Source organism: Myotis daubentonii, chromosome 1 (genome assembly GCF_963259705.1).
Source record: "Myotis daubentonii chromosome 1, mMyoDau2.1, whole genome shotgun sequence".
Taxonomy (NCBI): domain Eukaryota; kingdom Metazoa; phylum Chordata; class Mammalia; order Chiroptera; family Vespertilionidae; genus Myotis; species Myotis daubentonii.
In genome coordinates, this window is record NC_081840.1 from 8,464,247 (window position 1) to 8,479,475 (window position 15,229).

At 55.1% G+C, this 15,229-nt stretch overlaps 2 protein-coding genes across 2 annotated transcripts in view; both read right to left on the reverse strand.

Moving 5' to 3' along the window:
* The window catches only part of LOC132230343 (protein Daple-like), a 105,398-nt gene that overhangs the window by 20,266 nt on the left and 69,903 nt on the right, over nt 1-15,229 (reverse strand). The window contains exons 15-23 of the mRNA XM_059687670.1: nt 13,412-14,452; nt 10,672-10,799; nt 9,319-9,460; nt 8,321-8,503; nt 7,168-7,329; nt 5,662-5,939; nt 4,822-4,965; nt 2,793-2,979; nt 216-361 (exon numbers count right to left, since the gene is read on the reverse strand). Coding sequence (XP_059543653.1) covers nt 216-361; nt 2,793-2,979; nt 4,822-4,965; nt 5,662-5,939; nt 7,168-7,329; nt 8,321-8,503; nt 9,319-9,460; nt 10,672-10,799; nt 13,412-14,452 — 2,411 coding nt within the window. The remainder of the gene's footprint in view (nt 1-215; nt 362-2,792; nt 2,980-4,821; nt 4,966-5,661; nt 5,940-7,167; nt 7,330-8,320; nt 8,504-9,318; nt 9,461-10,671; nt 10,800-13,411; nt 14,453-15,229) is intronic.
* On the reverse strand, nt 1,192-1,670 carry LOC132214997 (small nuclear ribonucleoprotein G). Its single transcript, XM_059662865.1, has one exon. It carries the CDS (start codon nt 1,593-1,595, stop codon nt 1,365-1,367), a length of 231 nt encoding a protein of 76 aa, XP_059518848.1. The 5' UTR covers nt 1,596-1,670; the 3' UTR covers nt 1,192-1,364.

Sequence of the window (15,229 nt, forward strand, 5' to 3'; positions counted from 1 at the left end):
GGCAGTGGGCAGTATCTTTGAAAAGCCAATCACCCCTACCTGCAGAAATCTAGCACCATTCCAGGAAAACGAGAGGAGGATGCACTGGGAAGATGGTCTGACCCCTTCCCTTGGGACACCAGTGCGCCAGGGGGCTCTCTGCCCAGAATGTCGAGGCCCAGGCGTGGGGCTGGAAGCCCGGGCCCCTTCGTGGACAGGGCAGCCACACCCCTTACATGTACTGCTTCTGCTCCTCGTGGTACTGGTCCTTGTTCTCCATGTTCTGCTCTAGAAGCCTCTGGTTCTGCTCATTCAACATCTGGATCTGGCTCACGAGGTGATGATTTTCTTCCTCCAAGTTCCCCTTGAGGCGGGAGAGCAGCTAAAACACACATGGACAACGTCTCAGACACCACGCGCCCCTGTGATCCCACTGCGGGGAACCTACTTCCAGAAGAAGAAAAAGGCCACGTGCACAAAGAGGGCCGTTTTGGTATCCAGTGGGAATGACCAACACAGCCAATGCCATGGGGACGGCCAAGTGCACCGTCCCATCAGGCAGCCACTGGCCACGTGTGGCCACTGAGCACTGAAAACGCAGCCGGTCTGAGCTGAGACGTGCCATAAGTGCAAAGATATACAACAGGTTCTGGGGATTTAACAATTTAAAAACATCTCATTAATAAGCTGTCCGGCTGGTGTGGCTCAGTTGGTTGAGCATCGTCCCAGGCACCAAGAGGTCACAGGTTTGATTCCTGGTCAGGGCACATGCCTACGCTGCAGGCTCGATCTCCAGTAGGAGGGCGTGCAGGAGGCAACCGATCCATGTTTCTCTCATCAATGTTTCTTCCTCTCTCGCAAAAAGAAATCAAATACATTTTTAAAAAATCTCATTAATAAACTTTTTGGGGTTACATGTGCTATTTTAGATATAACAGCTAAATAAAATATGTAATTAAAATTAATCCCACCTGTTTCATTTATTTTTTTAAAATTTTGTATTATGGCCGAAACCGGTTTGGCTCAGTGGATAGAGCGTTGGCCTGCGGACTGAAAAGTCCCAGGTTCGATTCCGGTCAGGGGCATGTACCTGGGTTGCGGGCACATCCCCAGTAGGAGATGTGCAGGAGGCAGCTGATCGATGTTTCTCTCTCATCGATGTTTCTAACTATCTCTCTCCCTTCCTCTCTGTAAAAAAATCAATAAAATATATTTTATTTTTATTTTTTATTTATTTTTTAATTTTTTGACCAATACAAAAGTTTATTTAACAAAAGTTCAATGTGAAAATGGACTGGACTCTATTTTCATATTGTAGTAAAACAGGTGCTGTGGAGAGGGGACATGTGGGAGCAGTTGATTTCTCTGGTAACTACATCCATTCTTCATACTCGTTCCAAGGCTTCTAACATGATGATACTATTTCCTCGTATTACCACCATCCCAATATTGTTCTGTTGCCCACCAGTTGCCATTTCCACACATTCATCTATCACAAGATTCATAAAGGGATCAAATCCCCGTAATATTCCTTGGACATGTCTGCCACCATTTAATTTCAATGACAACTTCTTGTCCATAAACTTTTTTAACTCGGGAGGGTGAGCTTTGCTCATGGTGGCCAAGCGAGCTGAAAGATACTTCCAAACGGAATTCGGGGCCGCTCTGGCGCTCCCGCGGTAGGCCCGGCGTTTTGCCTAATCAATAAAATATATTTAAAAAAAAAATTTGTATTATGTATGCTGGCCTGCATTATATTCCTATCGGACATCTCTGTTCTGGGCGGGGCTAGCACACTTTCTATGTAAAAAGCGAGATAGTAAATATTTTAGGCTTTCCAGGCGGGGTGGCGGTCTCTGTTGCAGCTATTCAACTCTGTTATTACAGCAGGAAAACAGCCAGAGATAAAGTGTACATGCGTGGGTGTGGCTGTGTTAAAAATCAACAAAAAACTTTACTCCTGGACACAGACAGTTAAATGTCATATCATTTCCATTTGTCACCAAATATTATCCTTCTTTTGATTTTTCCCAACCATTAAAAACTGTAAAAGCTATTTTTGGTTCACAGATACATAAAAACAAGTTGGGGGGCTAGATCTGAATTTTGGGTTGAGGCTGGCCAACTCCTGCTCTAGAATATCATCCCAGTTGGTGTAGCAGGAAAGTCGCAAGCTTTGGCTTCAGACAAACTGGGTTGCAACCCACTACTTAAGAGGGACAAGATGGGTACCCCAGCTCACTACATCATTGTGAGAATTAAATGAAAGGACACGGGTGAGCACAGAGCCAAGTGCTCAACCGAGGGTTCGGAAATGAAACAGTACTTGGCGCCCGGCCAGTGTGGCTCAGTGAATGGCTGAGCATTGACCTATGAACTAGGAGGTCACGGTTTGATTCCAGGTCAGGGCACATGCCTGGGTTGTAGGCTTGATCCCCAGTGGGGGGTATGCAGGAGGCAGCCGATCGGTGATGCTCTCTCATCACTGATGTTTCTGTCTCTCCCTTCCTCTCTGAAATCAATAAAAATGTATTTAAAAACACACACACACAAAAATACAGTACTTGGCTGTTTCCATGCACCACCCTACCCTGCAAAAAGCAAAGGTCAGGTGAAAGGTGTTTTCTAACACATCCCCTCCAGTCATGGGGTGTGTCCCCTTCCAATGTCCCTGGCTTCCTCTCGGCCTCTGTGTGACACTCACACACAGTCTTGGAGCACAGACGCCAATGAGGACCCCTTCCCACCTGGCTGAGCCACGGCTGTCGCCCAGGGCACAGGCCCGTGTTCTGAGCCACCAGCCCCGGCCTCACCTCGCAGTGGTGGTCCAGCTTGGTCAGCGAGAGGTCCATGCTCTGGTGCTCCTCCTTCAGCTCGTCGCACCGGGCCTGCCAGCGGTTCACCTCCAGCTGCGCGCTGTTCAGCGAGGTTTTCAGCTCCTTGGTGTGGGCGTGCAGCTCCTCGTATTCCCCCTTCAGCTGCTGGTGCAGGAAGTTGGCCCTGGAGGGCGAGAGCCACAGGGCCAAGGGCTGAGGAGCGCTCCCAGCCTCCGTCCCAGGTGTGCACCTTAATCAAAACCACAACCTCTCTGAATTTTTTCCATGTGTGAATGAGGGTTGAACAAAATCAGCGGTTTTCACATTGGGTCCATTGGGGATCCATGAGGCTAGCCCGGGTCACTTCTGTGGGCTGGGGGGACAGGACAGGCAGGCGCGGACACCACTTCAACGGAGCACCCTGTAAAAGTCCTTTCTGGGTAAGGCTTTGGCAGACCTGCCGACTTGGAAAAAAGGGTTCTCCTATTAAAACTCTTAAAAAACATTGAATCAGAACATTTTTGCTGGACACCGACAGTTAAAACTCTATGTCTGTGCCCAGTTCTTCTTCCAATCCCAAGCCCCTTTCTAATTCCAACTCCCGAGATACATAAAACATGAGGTTCTGAGTATGCTGTAAATCCACTGAAATCACCACCATCATCATCATCATCATCATCATCTCATCATCATAATTACCCAACTGGGTTTCCTGGGGGACTTTTTATACTAGAAAGCTCACATGACCAGAGGCTCATGGACTCAATTTGAACACAGATGTGTCCAGTTTGGCTCACACAGTTTTTTTTGTAAATTAATGAGTTTATCAACATTTAAAAAATTTTAAGTTTCACATCAACATTTCGATATCTAGCTTCTTGGGAGGCGGGGGGAGGGGGGAAGGCGGGAGCATAAACAAAAGAATGACCTGGCAGCCCGGGCCTGCCCCCCAGCTGACAGCCCTCAGAGGGTGTGTGTTCCCCACCAGGGTCTGCTCTGACGCTGACACTCCTTCCCCACCGGCTGGACCCGCCTGGCCCTGGAGGCACCTGAGTCTGTAGCCCCCAATACATATTAGAACAAGGCTGTGGGAAGGAGGGCTTCATGTGGCCGTGCCTCTGGGTTGAGACAAGACGTGGATTTGAATCCTGACTGGGCCACTAACTAGGAGCATGAACTTGAGCAAGTTATTGAATCTCTCTGAGCCTCTTTCCTCATCTGTTTTTTTTTTTTAAGAGGAATAACAATAATGCAGTTAATTCTTATGGTTCACGGAATAATGTCCTATCAAGCCACCAAGAACACTCATTTAGTGGACACTGAAACTGTCCCCCCTGGTTCCTGTGAGTCTCAAATGCCGCTCCTTTATTCGCCATGAGGCTCAGCGCAGACTTGCACTTGGGGACACTGGACAGCACTGCAGCACTCCACTTAGGGGCCATTTTAAACAGCGACATCGCCACCAACAAGCACGAAAATAGAACTCCATGGCACTCAGTGGGCCACAGAAGGGACACTGGTTTGCAGTGTGAGAGCTGAAACAAGGCAGGAGCCAAAGGTCTTGTTCAGCTTCCCCTGCAATGTGCCCATCGGCGACTCCAGTATCTCCCACTCTGGACAGGCCCATGAAAGGCTACCGCTACCGGTTTGGGGGTTCACGTGCATTTCAGGGAGGAGGTGAATTCACCAAGAGGGAATGCGTGAATGCCGGGGACCGAGCGCCTCTCCCTCACGGGATGGCTGGTGGTGGAGGATGAAGGGGCCCTCGCCCGATACAATCATCACCATCATCAAGGTGCAGGGGAGGTCACCAGGCCTAGACAATGCAGCATCCCAGTGTCGCTAGCCCTCCCCTCCCGGCCACCAGCTGGCGTGCCTTTACCTGTGACCGTCCAGCTGTGACCATGACAGGGCTGGTAAAAATACACCGTCACCAGGAGACTCGCTTGAGCTCAGCTCAGTGGGTGCTGAGTGAGTTGCTCGGAATGAAACCTGGCAGAGGCGCTGCAGGGGCGGAGGCGGTTACCTGTCCAGCTCCCCCCGCAGCCTCTGGTTCTCGCCGGCGGCCATGGCGCTGGTCTTCTGCTCCTGCTGCAGGGCCTCCCGCTCGGTGGTCAGTACCTTCTCCAGCTCCTCCAGGTCCGCCTTGTGCTTCAGCAGGTCCTCGTGCCTGAAGAGGGAAACACCCGCTCGGAACGGACCCCCCAGGAGACTGCACAGCCTCCGAGAGCGGCTTCTCTCTGCAGAGCTGAGGGTGGCGGGGATGGGCAGGGAGTGGGGCCAGACAGAGAACGGGAGGATGGCAGATGGGACAGACACCGGGCCAGCTCTGGGGGTCTCCTCCGGCCCCGGAGCCAATCCCCCTCCTTCCACCCGACGTGTCTCTAGGGTCCCTTCCAGTCCCTGTCAAAGCAGCCTCCCTCCGTTACCCCACGGGGAACCATGACCATATATTCAAAAGTTTCCAAAATTAAAAAAAAAAAAAAGAGCCCAGACTCTGAGACTTTGACAGGGAAGAAAAGGCCTGGAAGCTGGCAAGGCACGTCCCTGTAAATCGGCAGCTGTGGTGAACGGCCCTCCTTGTTCTTGGTTGGAGGGAAGAGGAAGAGGAAGAGGAAGAGGGGGCAGGAGTCCCCAGGGGTGCAGGGACCCCAATGCTGACACATGGTTTCCCTGAGCCGCGATCGGCTGGGCACACCCATCTCCCCTCAGGGACCCTCCTGCCCCTCAGCCTCCAGCTGCACCCACCCCACATGGCTGAGGGGGACGTTCCATTCACTTCTCTTCCTGTGAAGCAGCAGATCCAGGGGAACCACGAGGGGCCAGAGCAAAGGGGGACGGGAGCCTGGGGGAGCCCGGCACGCACCTCTCCCCGAGGGCCTTGTGCTCCAGCTCCAGGGACCGGTGCAGCGTCTTCAGGCGGCTGTGCTGGCCGAGGAGGGCCTCGTGCTCCACAGACAGGTGCTCGTGGAGCGCGCCCAGGTGCGCGTGGTCTTGCAGCAGGGCCTCGTGGGCGGCCGCCAGCTGCTCCTGCTGCTTCTGCAGGCTCTCATGCTCGCTCTCCTTGGCCGCCTGCTGGTTCTGGAGCAGCGTGTACTGCGCGGTGAGCGAGGCGCTCTGGGAGCTCAGGGTGGAGTTTTCCACCTGCCGGGAGGGAGGAGGTGATGAGGCTGCACCGGGCGCAGACCCCAGGGAGCCACAGGCTCCCCATCCCCGCACCCCCGCATGCAGTGAGGGGCCAAGAGCAGGGCAAGTGCAGACACCAAAAGAGCAGGGACCCTCAGGGCAGGTGAACCCCAGCCGTGCTGAGGACAGTTCTACCAGCACGTCAGGAACTGCGCTGGGAAGGGCCCAGCCCTCCTTCTCCTTGTGGCTCGGCCCCCAGCCCTCCTCCTGGTGACCCGCCACCAAGGTCCCCGCAGGGAGTCTCAGCGAGTTCTGCAGGTGCTCCTCCTCCCGGCTCTGCCTGAGGGGATAGTCCGGCAGACACGGACCATCACATGGTGCTAAACTGAGTCTGCGGCCCTCCCCACACCCGTGACCTTCTTTGGGCCAATTGTGCCCTTTCTCTGGATAAGCACCTTGGGTGCCCTCCTGGACGGCTGTTAAAAGCCTATTGGAAGTTAAATACATAGAAAATCAGAAAATCTGAACAACACGACCAACCAATTTAACCTGCTATTTACAGAACCATCCAACATCCAAAACCATCAGGAAACTGAAGAGGAAGAAACCCGTCCTAACTCATTCTGAGGCCAGAATTACCCTGATGTCAAAGCCAGACAAAGACACGACAACAGCAACAAGACAACAAAAACGAAACTACCAACTAAGACCCTATTTTAACAGAACAAATCCCAATCTCCTTGCCAAATGGCTTCCTGTTTACTGTCCCTGACCCCCAAGTTACATATTTTCAAACACTTTTCTCGGGCATGGCATTAATAAACGATCACGCGTGTTCCCACATCTGTTAACATAACTATTAACCAACGCCCTAACCTGTGTGGCCCAGTTCTGCTCGATGCTGTCGCCAGTCCAGGAGCCCCTTCACACCCGACTTCCCTGGTGGAGATGAAAGACCCACAGTAGCTTTAAAAAGGCTCTGCCGGGCCCGACAGCAAAGAAGCCTGGTCAACTCTTGAGCCAAACGTAGTCGACCCCAGAGACTCTTTTCCAAGTCATCCCTAAGCACGTTTCCAGGAGGAGACCGGGGAACAGACGAGGCCGCTGCCATATGCTCACTCACGGAACCCGGCTCACCAACCATCGCCACCGTCTAAGGCCCTGAGGCGAGGCACCGGTTTCCAATGAGCCCGTTCCCAACGGGACGCACGGAACCCCAACCCCCGTGCTCTGCCCTGCGCAGCACCTGCAGCTTGGCCGTCTGGGTCTGCAGCGTGGTGTTGTGCTCCTGCAGGAAGGCGCTCTGCTTCTGCAGCGTCAGGATCTGGCTGCTGAAGGCCACGTTCTGGGTCTCCAGGTGCTGCAGCTGGTCCCTGAGCAGCTGCTTCTCGGCCTGCAGAGCCGCGTTCTAGGGGGAAGCACGAGGCCGTCAGACACCCCCTGGCAAATGGCAAACGTACCTGAGTTGTAAGGAACCCTCCAAATGGATGCTTTGGGGGCCAAAACCAGCGTCCTCCACGTGAGAAACTGTTCTCTTGGAAAAAACAATCCACAGAATTGGGGAAAAACACACCTATTTCGGGGGTATGTGCTTTCAAGACAGAAAAGAACACGCACGAAGGGGATTCTGCCGGAACTGGGGTGAGTGAGTGTGAGGCAGAGGCAAGCGCGGCCTTGCTCTTAATGCTTTTCTTAGTTTCCTGGTGAACACCCGAGAGTGCGTCTCGGTGAGCTGCTCGCGCAGGATGCGAGGCCAAGCCCGCAGCCAATGAGGTGGCTCGTGCTCCAGGAGGCTGACCAAGACCTCCCATCTGCCACTACCTGGCCAGAGCCAGGGCCCGGGGGTCGCCAGGCTCCATGGGCTACCTCACTAGCATGGGCCCTTGGTCAAGCCTCAGACTGTCTCAGCTTTCTCGCCGTCAGGTGGTGGAATAAAATCAGGGGTTCACACAGACACTGGCTGACTTTTTTCTGCCAAGGGCCAGATAGTAAATATTTTGGGTGCCAGCCCTGTGGTCTCTACCCCACCACTTAGCCCTGCCCACACGACAGGTAAACTGAGGGCACGTTTGTTCCAATAAAACCTTCTCACAGGAGCAGGCGCCAGGCCTGGCTTGCCGACCCCGGCACAGTGGGACGGAAAGAGTCCGGCGTACGAGCGGCCGGCCAGGTCTGAGGGGCAGGGGAGGGCAGGTCACCGAGGGGAAATGTGACCGCGCCCTTACGTGAGGAACGCTGAAGGAATCCAGAGCTCCCAGGAGCTGCCAGGACACATCAGGAGGAGTCCAGCTAGACCGGGGTAGGCCAGCAGATTCCACACCCGCTGTCCTTTCCCGTGAGGCGTGTCACCAGGATGAGGAGGGGGATGGCCTGCGCGCCGGGGCGGGGCAGCGACTCACGTTCCGCTCCAGCTCGATGGCCCGGTCCTTCACCCGGAGCAGCTCCATGGTGGCCTCCTTGTGGCTCGGCTCCCAGCCCTCCTTCTCCTGGTGCCCGGCCGCCGGGGTCCCCGCAGGGTGTCTCAGCGAGTTCTGCAGGTGCTTCCCCTCCCGGCTCTGCCTGAGGAGCTCGCCCTCCTTCAGCTGCGGGCACAGGAGCACAGAAGCAGATGTGCGGCGGGAAGAGGCCGGCGCAGAGCCCGCGGCAGCCAGGGATCGGCCCCACACACACCCACCCTCCCCCGCAGCGGCTGGACAAGGGGACACCCTGCAGGAGCTCTGGTGTAGATGCACACCCACTCTGTCCTGCTCTCCTTCCTCCAAGGATGACAGGAAGGGCAGGCGCCTGGGACCCCATCCTGCCCCAGCCTGACTTTAGCCACACGACAGGCCCGTCTCCTCACTCCCTGAGCCTCCGTAGTCCGCTCCCCAAGATGGAGGTGCGCTGGGAGGAGAGGGACCGGGTGATGTCAGAAAGCCCCTATCGGCTTTAGAATTGCTTTGTTCCAGATTCCTTATCCAATCACGCAACCAAGAAACGTGTGTGTGTGCATGTGTGCGGAGAGCACTGTGTGTAGAACACGTGTATGGTCAGCATGCATGTGGACAGCATGTGTGCGCCAGGAACAGACTTGCACGCCCTTACGCGCCTCTGTGCACCTGTGTGTCCCATCGAGGGTGCCCATGAGACTGTCTGGGGCCCCACGCCCGTTCCAGTAGGTTCTCACCAGGGTCCCCAGATCTCGCCTCCTCTCCCCCCAAACCTGATTCACTCTCTGGTTGTCCAGCCCTGACGGCATGATCCGGAATAGCTCCCTGCGGCTCACCCACACCTGCTCCATGAGGCGGGTGCCCAGGCTGCCCCTGTGCTGCCCCGGCGAGGCACCGGGAGGGGAGGGGCGAGGCAGGGACCTCCCGGCGGGACCCAGCACCGTCCCGTCCCCGGAGGCAGCTCTTACCACCTGGAGCTCCTTCTGCAGCTCGCGGGTCAGGCTGGCCTTCTCTTCCACCTGAGCCTCCAGGAACACGATCTTTTCTTCTTTCAAGGCCAGTGTCGTCTTTAATGCCAATTCGTTCCTGCCCTCCAAGATCTTGTATTTTCTGAAAATTACAAAGACGCAATAGTACCATTTGTCTGCCTTTCCACCCACAAGCTCCCGACCTCTCCCAGCTGCCACACCCCCCTCCCCGATCAGGCAGGTTTCCTCGGCGCCGGGCAGCATGCGGCCCAGACCATCCCGCCAGAGCCCACCCGGGACTTGCTGTCAACACGCCTGCGACACCGTCACACGTCACTGGGCAGTTGTACAACCATTGCCACAGGGAGGAGTCGTCACGGGCTTTTCACAGAAGGGGAAACTGAGCCTCAGAGAGGTTAGGCCAGTGATGGCGAACCTATGACACGCGTGTCAGAGGTGACACGCGAACTCATTTTTTTGGTTGATTTTTCTTTGTTAAATGGCGTTTAAATATATAAAATAAATATCAAAAATATAAGTCTTTGTTTTACTATGGCTGCAAATATCAAAAAATGTCTATATGTGACACGGCACCAGAGTTAAGTTAGGGTTTTTCAAAATGCTGACACGCGAGCTCAAAAGGTTCGCCATCACTGGGTTAGGCCATGTGCCCAAGGTCACCATGCTATTATCTAGCACGTGGATGTCGTCAGTTGCAAGTCCAGCAAAAAATCCAAGACATTGGATTCCCTTGAAAAATGAGATCATGTAGGAAAGCATTGCAGGAAAAGGCTGCAATAAGCTTTTTTTTTTTTTTTTTTTTTTAATTAAAGGGCTGGGGTGTTGGAGAGGGATAAATACTAGTAGGTGGGTCAGGGCTGTTAGGGCAGTGAAAACATGTATACCGCAATGATGGACACGTCATTATCCATCTCTCCTAGCCCACGCGAGGCTCACCAGGAGTGGTCCCTAATTAAACTATGGCCGTGTCAGTGGAGGTCCATCAGGTAACAAGTGGGCCACCATGGCGGGCGATGGTGATGGTGGGGGAGGCTGCACCGATGGCGGGGAGCAGGGGGCATACGGGAAATCTCCGTACCTTCCCCTCGATTTTGCTGTGAACCTGAAACTACTCTAAAATAAAATCGTTGATTAAAAAAGCAAAAGTAGCCTTTTATGGACAAGGATCTCCCATCCTCTCCTCCTTGGGAACCTCCAGGAAGAGGACCTAGATGTGAAGGACGACAGGCCCTGGGCTGTGAAGACGGAGCAGAGCTTGGAGCTGGGGCGGGGCGCACGCGGGGGCTGCGCACGGGCTGCGGAGCCTGCAGACCTCACGGGGAGGGTCCTCACCTGTCGCCGTCGCTGCTGTCGTCCTGCAGCAGCAGCTCCTTGCAGAGGCCGACCTTCTCCAGCTCCTGGCCCAGTTTGTCCAGCTCGCCGGTCAGCCGCTGACTCTTCAGCTTCTCCAGCACCAGCTCCTGGAGAACAGGGAGGGGATGAGCATGGGCCGGGGGCGCATGGCCCTTCGGAAGGCTGAGCCAGTGCCTTCCCAAGTCACCGGGGCCGGGCAGGCGGTTGATGGGGATGGGTGAACCCCTCTTCCACAGAGAAGGGTGAACACACCCCTCCAGCCAGTGCAGACGACCCGGCCACACGGCCGTGCGCCAGGATGGATCCACTGAGCTCCAGGCACAATCAAACGTGCGTTGGAAATACTGTTACGTCGATCTCTGATTAGTAGGTTCACATTCTAATGATCTCCTCTAGGGAGGACTGTCATTAAATGCTCGTTGCAGAGAATTTGGAACAAACACCAAGTCCAAAAAGGAGGGAGATTTCATTTTAAATTCTGGTTTTGATTGACTTTTCAAAAGCGGGTGCTGCTCTCACTGGGTGGTTGGCGTAGTTAGTCCGCCTGCTCCCCCACCTCTTCGTAGCTCTCCAGTAGCTACAATTTTCTACCTGGTGTCACAGCTCTCTGCATGCATGCCTACCCACTCCAAACCCGCAGGCTCGGACCACCTGCGTGGCAGAGAACGGTGCTCCCCAGACATCCCACCGGCAAATCTCCACCCACCCTGCAGTTAGGTGAAGCCAAGTGACCGGTTCCAGCCGATGGGCTGTGTGTGGAATGACCTGGGTCACTTCCCAGCCGCAGCTGAGAAGAGCCGGTGTGTAACCTGCCAGCGGCCTTTCCCCAGCCATGGCAACCGCCCAAACCTTGTGTTGAGATGGTGACACCGTAAGATCAAAGCGGCTGAGTCCTAGTACAGGTGACAGGCTTCCAGGAGAGTCACCTGGACTCTTGTGAGAAGTAAGCCTGGATGTGGCGATTCACTGCGATTCTGGGGCTACCTGTTACTGCAGCAAAACCTAACCCATGCTCACAGAGGCAGGGACTATGGGTCGCAGCTGCAAGGATTGTACTCTCGTGAGCATGAAACATGTGCTCACCACATCTATTTCCCTTTCTTCCTGGAACACACTTCCCAGCCTCCCTTGTCACTAGGTTCAGCCGTGTGGCCGGGTTCTGCCCCGTGAAGTGTGGTTTTTCTCACTCACTCTCTTTCTCCTCTACTGGTCACATGCCAAGGAGCCAGGAAAGGCCTCCACCAGGGGATGGCCGAGCCCCAGGATGGAAGCCTGGTGCCCCAGGCGCTGCACTCAGGGCCACCTGGGAACAGCCACACTGAACTCAGACACAACTTCCATGTCAGGCCATTCGGATGAAACTGCACCAGAACAGTATTCCCTCCAACACGCTGCAGAAACGCCCAGGTGGCCCGGTCCGAAGGTTCCAGGGAAGCAGGCCACCCATTTACCAAGAAACTGTAGGACAACCCGCACCCTTTGGTCCTGTAATTATACTTCTAGGCTAATCCTAAGGAAAGAAATATCTCTGTGAAGGTGTACATGCCCAGTGTTCCTTAACATAGTGGAGGCCCCCCACCCCCAGGCCAAAGCTGCCCGGAGGGTAGAGATGTGCCCGGGAAGATGTCCTCGGCACTATGGGGGGATGACTCCACGCAGGAAACCAGGAGGGCTGACGTCCAAGCTCTAACCCCACAGCCCACGGCCCTGGGTTCTCCTCACACAGCTCCCGGCCACTCTGCCCTCCCTCGGCCGGAGCCCTGGTTAAGGGAGAGGAGACACACAAGTAAAAAGTAAAAGGAGAAGGAGATGGCTGAGAACTGAACTAGGGCATGAAAGTGTGGAGGAGAATTCAAACATCTTAGAAGATGGAGAGCAAGGGATCAAGATGAGGAAGTGCCGACTTAAAAACCATTGGTACATCCACACAACGGAACACTACTTGGCCATAAAAAGGAAGAAATCGTACCCATTGCGACAGCACGCGTGGACCTGGAGAGCATTATCCTAAGTGGAATAAGCCAGTCAGAGAGAGACAGGTACCGTATGATTTCACTCATATGTGGAATTTCATGAGCAAATAGAACTACCAAGCAAAACAGAGACGAACTGATGCATAGAGAGCCGGCAGGCAGCTCTGCTGGGGGGGTGGGTGTTCGGGAAGGTGGTGGAGGGATTGAGCAAAACAGAGAAGAAAAAAGCGAGAACTCATGAACATGAGAGAACAGTGTGGTGACTGTGGGAGGGAGGTGGGAGGAGGGGAAAGAGGGCATAACGGGGATAAAATGGTTGATAAAAAAATAAATTAAATAGAAAAAATAGAAAACAGCCTAAATGCCAAAAAAATAATTGCAATAAATTATATGTGGCTTAAAGCCTATTTAATGTAACGAAAAAAAGCCCTAACAAATACAATAGGGTTAGGATGCAGAGAGTAGGTGTCCTGTGTGTGTGTGCGCGCACGGATATGCACGGGAGGAACGCTGGGATAACTATAGTCCGTGGTCATCTCCGGGCAGTGAGAGAGCAGCCGAGTTTCACCCGGTTCTTCTTACCTTTCGGCCCTACCCTGTTCAGAACCAAGAAAGACATCGAAGGAGCACACAGTGTCTCAGTTCTGTCTGGAAGCACACCCCTCGTGGCACACCTGTGCGGCTCTGGACAAAGACGTCCACCCCGCGTCCCCCTCGAGGGGCTGCCTGCACCCCACCCCGCTCACCTCTCCCAGGGTGGTCAGCGTCCTGGTGTGCATGGCGACTTGCTTGGTGAGGTCTCTGTTGTCCTTCTCCAGCTCCTTCAGCTTGGTGGCCGCGTCCCGGCAGCGCGCCAGCTCCTTGTCCAGAGCGCGGCTCTCCTTCTCGGCGGCGGACAGCTTGGTGGTGACGTCGTCCAGGGCCGTGTCCTTGAACTCCACCTGCTGCCACAGCCGGCTCACCTCCTTCTCCAGCAGCTTCTTGTCTTTTTCCAGCTGGGCCACCTCCTGCTGCAGGGCCTCCTTGTTCTTCTCGGACGCCTCCAGCTGCTGGCTGGCCAGGCGCCGGGCCTCCAGGTCCCGCTGCAGGGCCTGGGTTTGCGCCTCCAGCTCCCCCCGCTCCCGCGCCAGGGCCTGCTGCAGCCGCAGGTTCTCGGCACTCACGCTCTGGTAGCTGAGCTCCAGGCGCTCCGACTTCTTGCTCTGGGCGCTCAGCAGCTCCACGTTTCTCCTCAGCTCCTCCTTCTCCCGCTCAAGCTCCTGGTTCTCCCGCTCGATCTGAGCCATCTTGGTGCCCGTGAAGCGCATGGCCTCCACCATCCGGCGCAGCTCCCGGTTCTCCTCGTCCAGCTGCTTGTTGTCCCGCTCCAGGCCCGCCAGCTGCACCGACACGTTCTGCAGGGTGTCCAGAGACTTCTGCAGCCGGCGGTTCTCCAGCGACAGGCCCTGGCTCTCGCGCTCCAGGGTGTCGACCTTCTCGGTGGCCGTCGTCAGGGAGCTGACCTCCCTGGCCAGCCTCTCGTTCTCCTTCTCCAGCCGCTGCATCTCCTTCTCCAGCCCCTCCGCCCGCGCCGCCTTCTCCCTCGCCTGCTCCAGGTCCCGGTGCAGCTGCTGCCGCTCGGACTCCAGCGTGCTGAGCTTGCTGCTGGTCTCCGTCACCGTCCGGTGGGGGACTCTGTGCTCCTTCTCCATGTCCTGCACCCGGACCTCGCTGCTGACCTCTGACCTCTCCCGCAGCGTCTGCACCGTTTGGTTGAGATGATCCTTTTCTTGCTCGAGATCCTTGATCTGCAGGAAAACACAATGGAAATGACACAGGTGGCTGCACAAACGTATTTCGGCGATTTGGTCCAATCGGGGGACTAACGAGTAGGCCTGGAAAGACACCCCACCATGGACCCGAAGGAAGTCGTAACGTTTCCCAGAGGCCTGCTACGGACACAAGGTGAAGGGCACGGAGATCCCCCCCGAGACAGTTCAAGTCAAAACACATTCACAGCAGCCAGAAGACTTAGAAAACAGAAACCACACCTCCTCTTCCTTAAAACAACAGAAGTGATTTCCTTGGTGCTTTTTATCCTGGTCCACAGGGGCCCGACGAGCTGGCCGCCCACCCCTGTGGCCGCTCCTCACGCCACACTCCCCCTGCAGACATCGCACGTGATCTTCCCTCTGCCCTGAATATTCACCCGCCTCCACCCTCCGGCCTTCAGCATCACTGGCTCCTTCTCATCCTCCCGGGCTCAGCGTGAGTGCCAGCTCCTCAGAGAAGCCCTGCACCACGATTCTAAATGCCCTGCGCTGAGCAAGACTCTCCCTGGATCCACGTGTATTCCCTCAATAGCACACGTCTGAAGTCACCTGGCTTGTCACCTATCATTCTGCCATACAAGACAGTAAGCCATACAAGAGTGGGGGCCCTGGCCTGTCTCTTCACTATACATAGCATTATCCCAACCACCACTTTTTGCTCTATTAGAGAAACTGAAAAATTCAAGTACTTGATACCAGCCTCTCTTACAGCTAGGGGTAGTCATGTGTTGGGTCTGGCCATTGACATGTCGA

What these genes read in the sequence shown, in the direction of transcription:
- LOC132214997 (XM_059662865.1), bottom strand. Translation starts at nt 1,595, where the DNA reads ATGAGCAAAGCTCACCCTCCCGAGTTAAAAAAGTTTATGGACAAGAAG.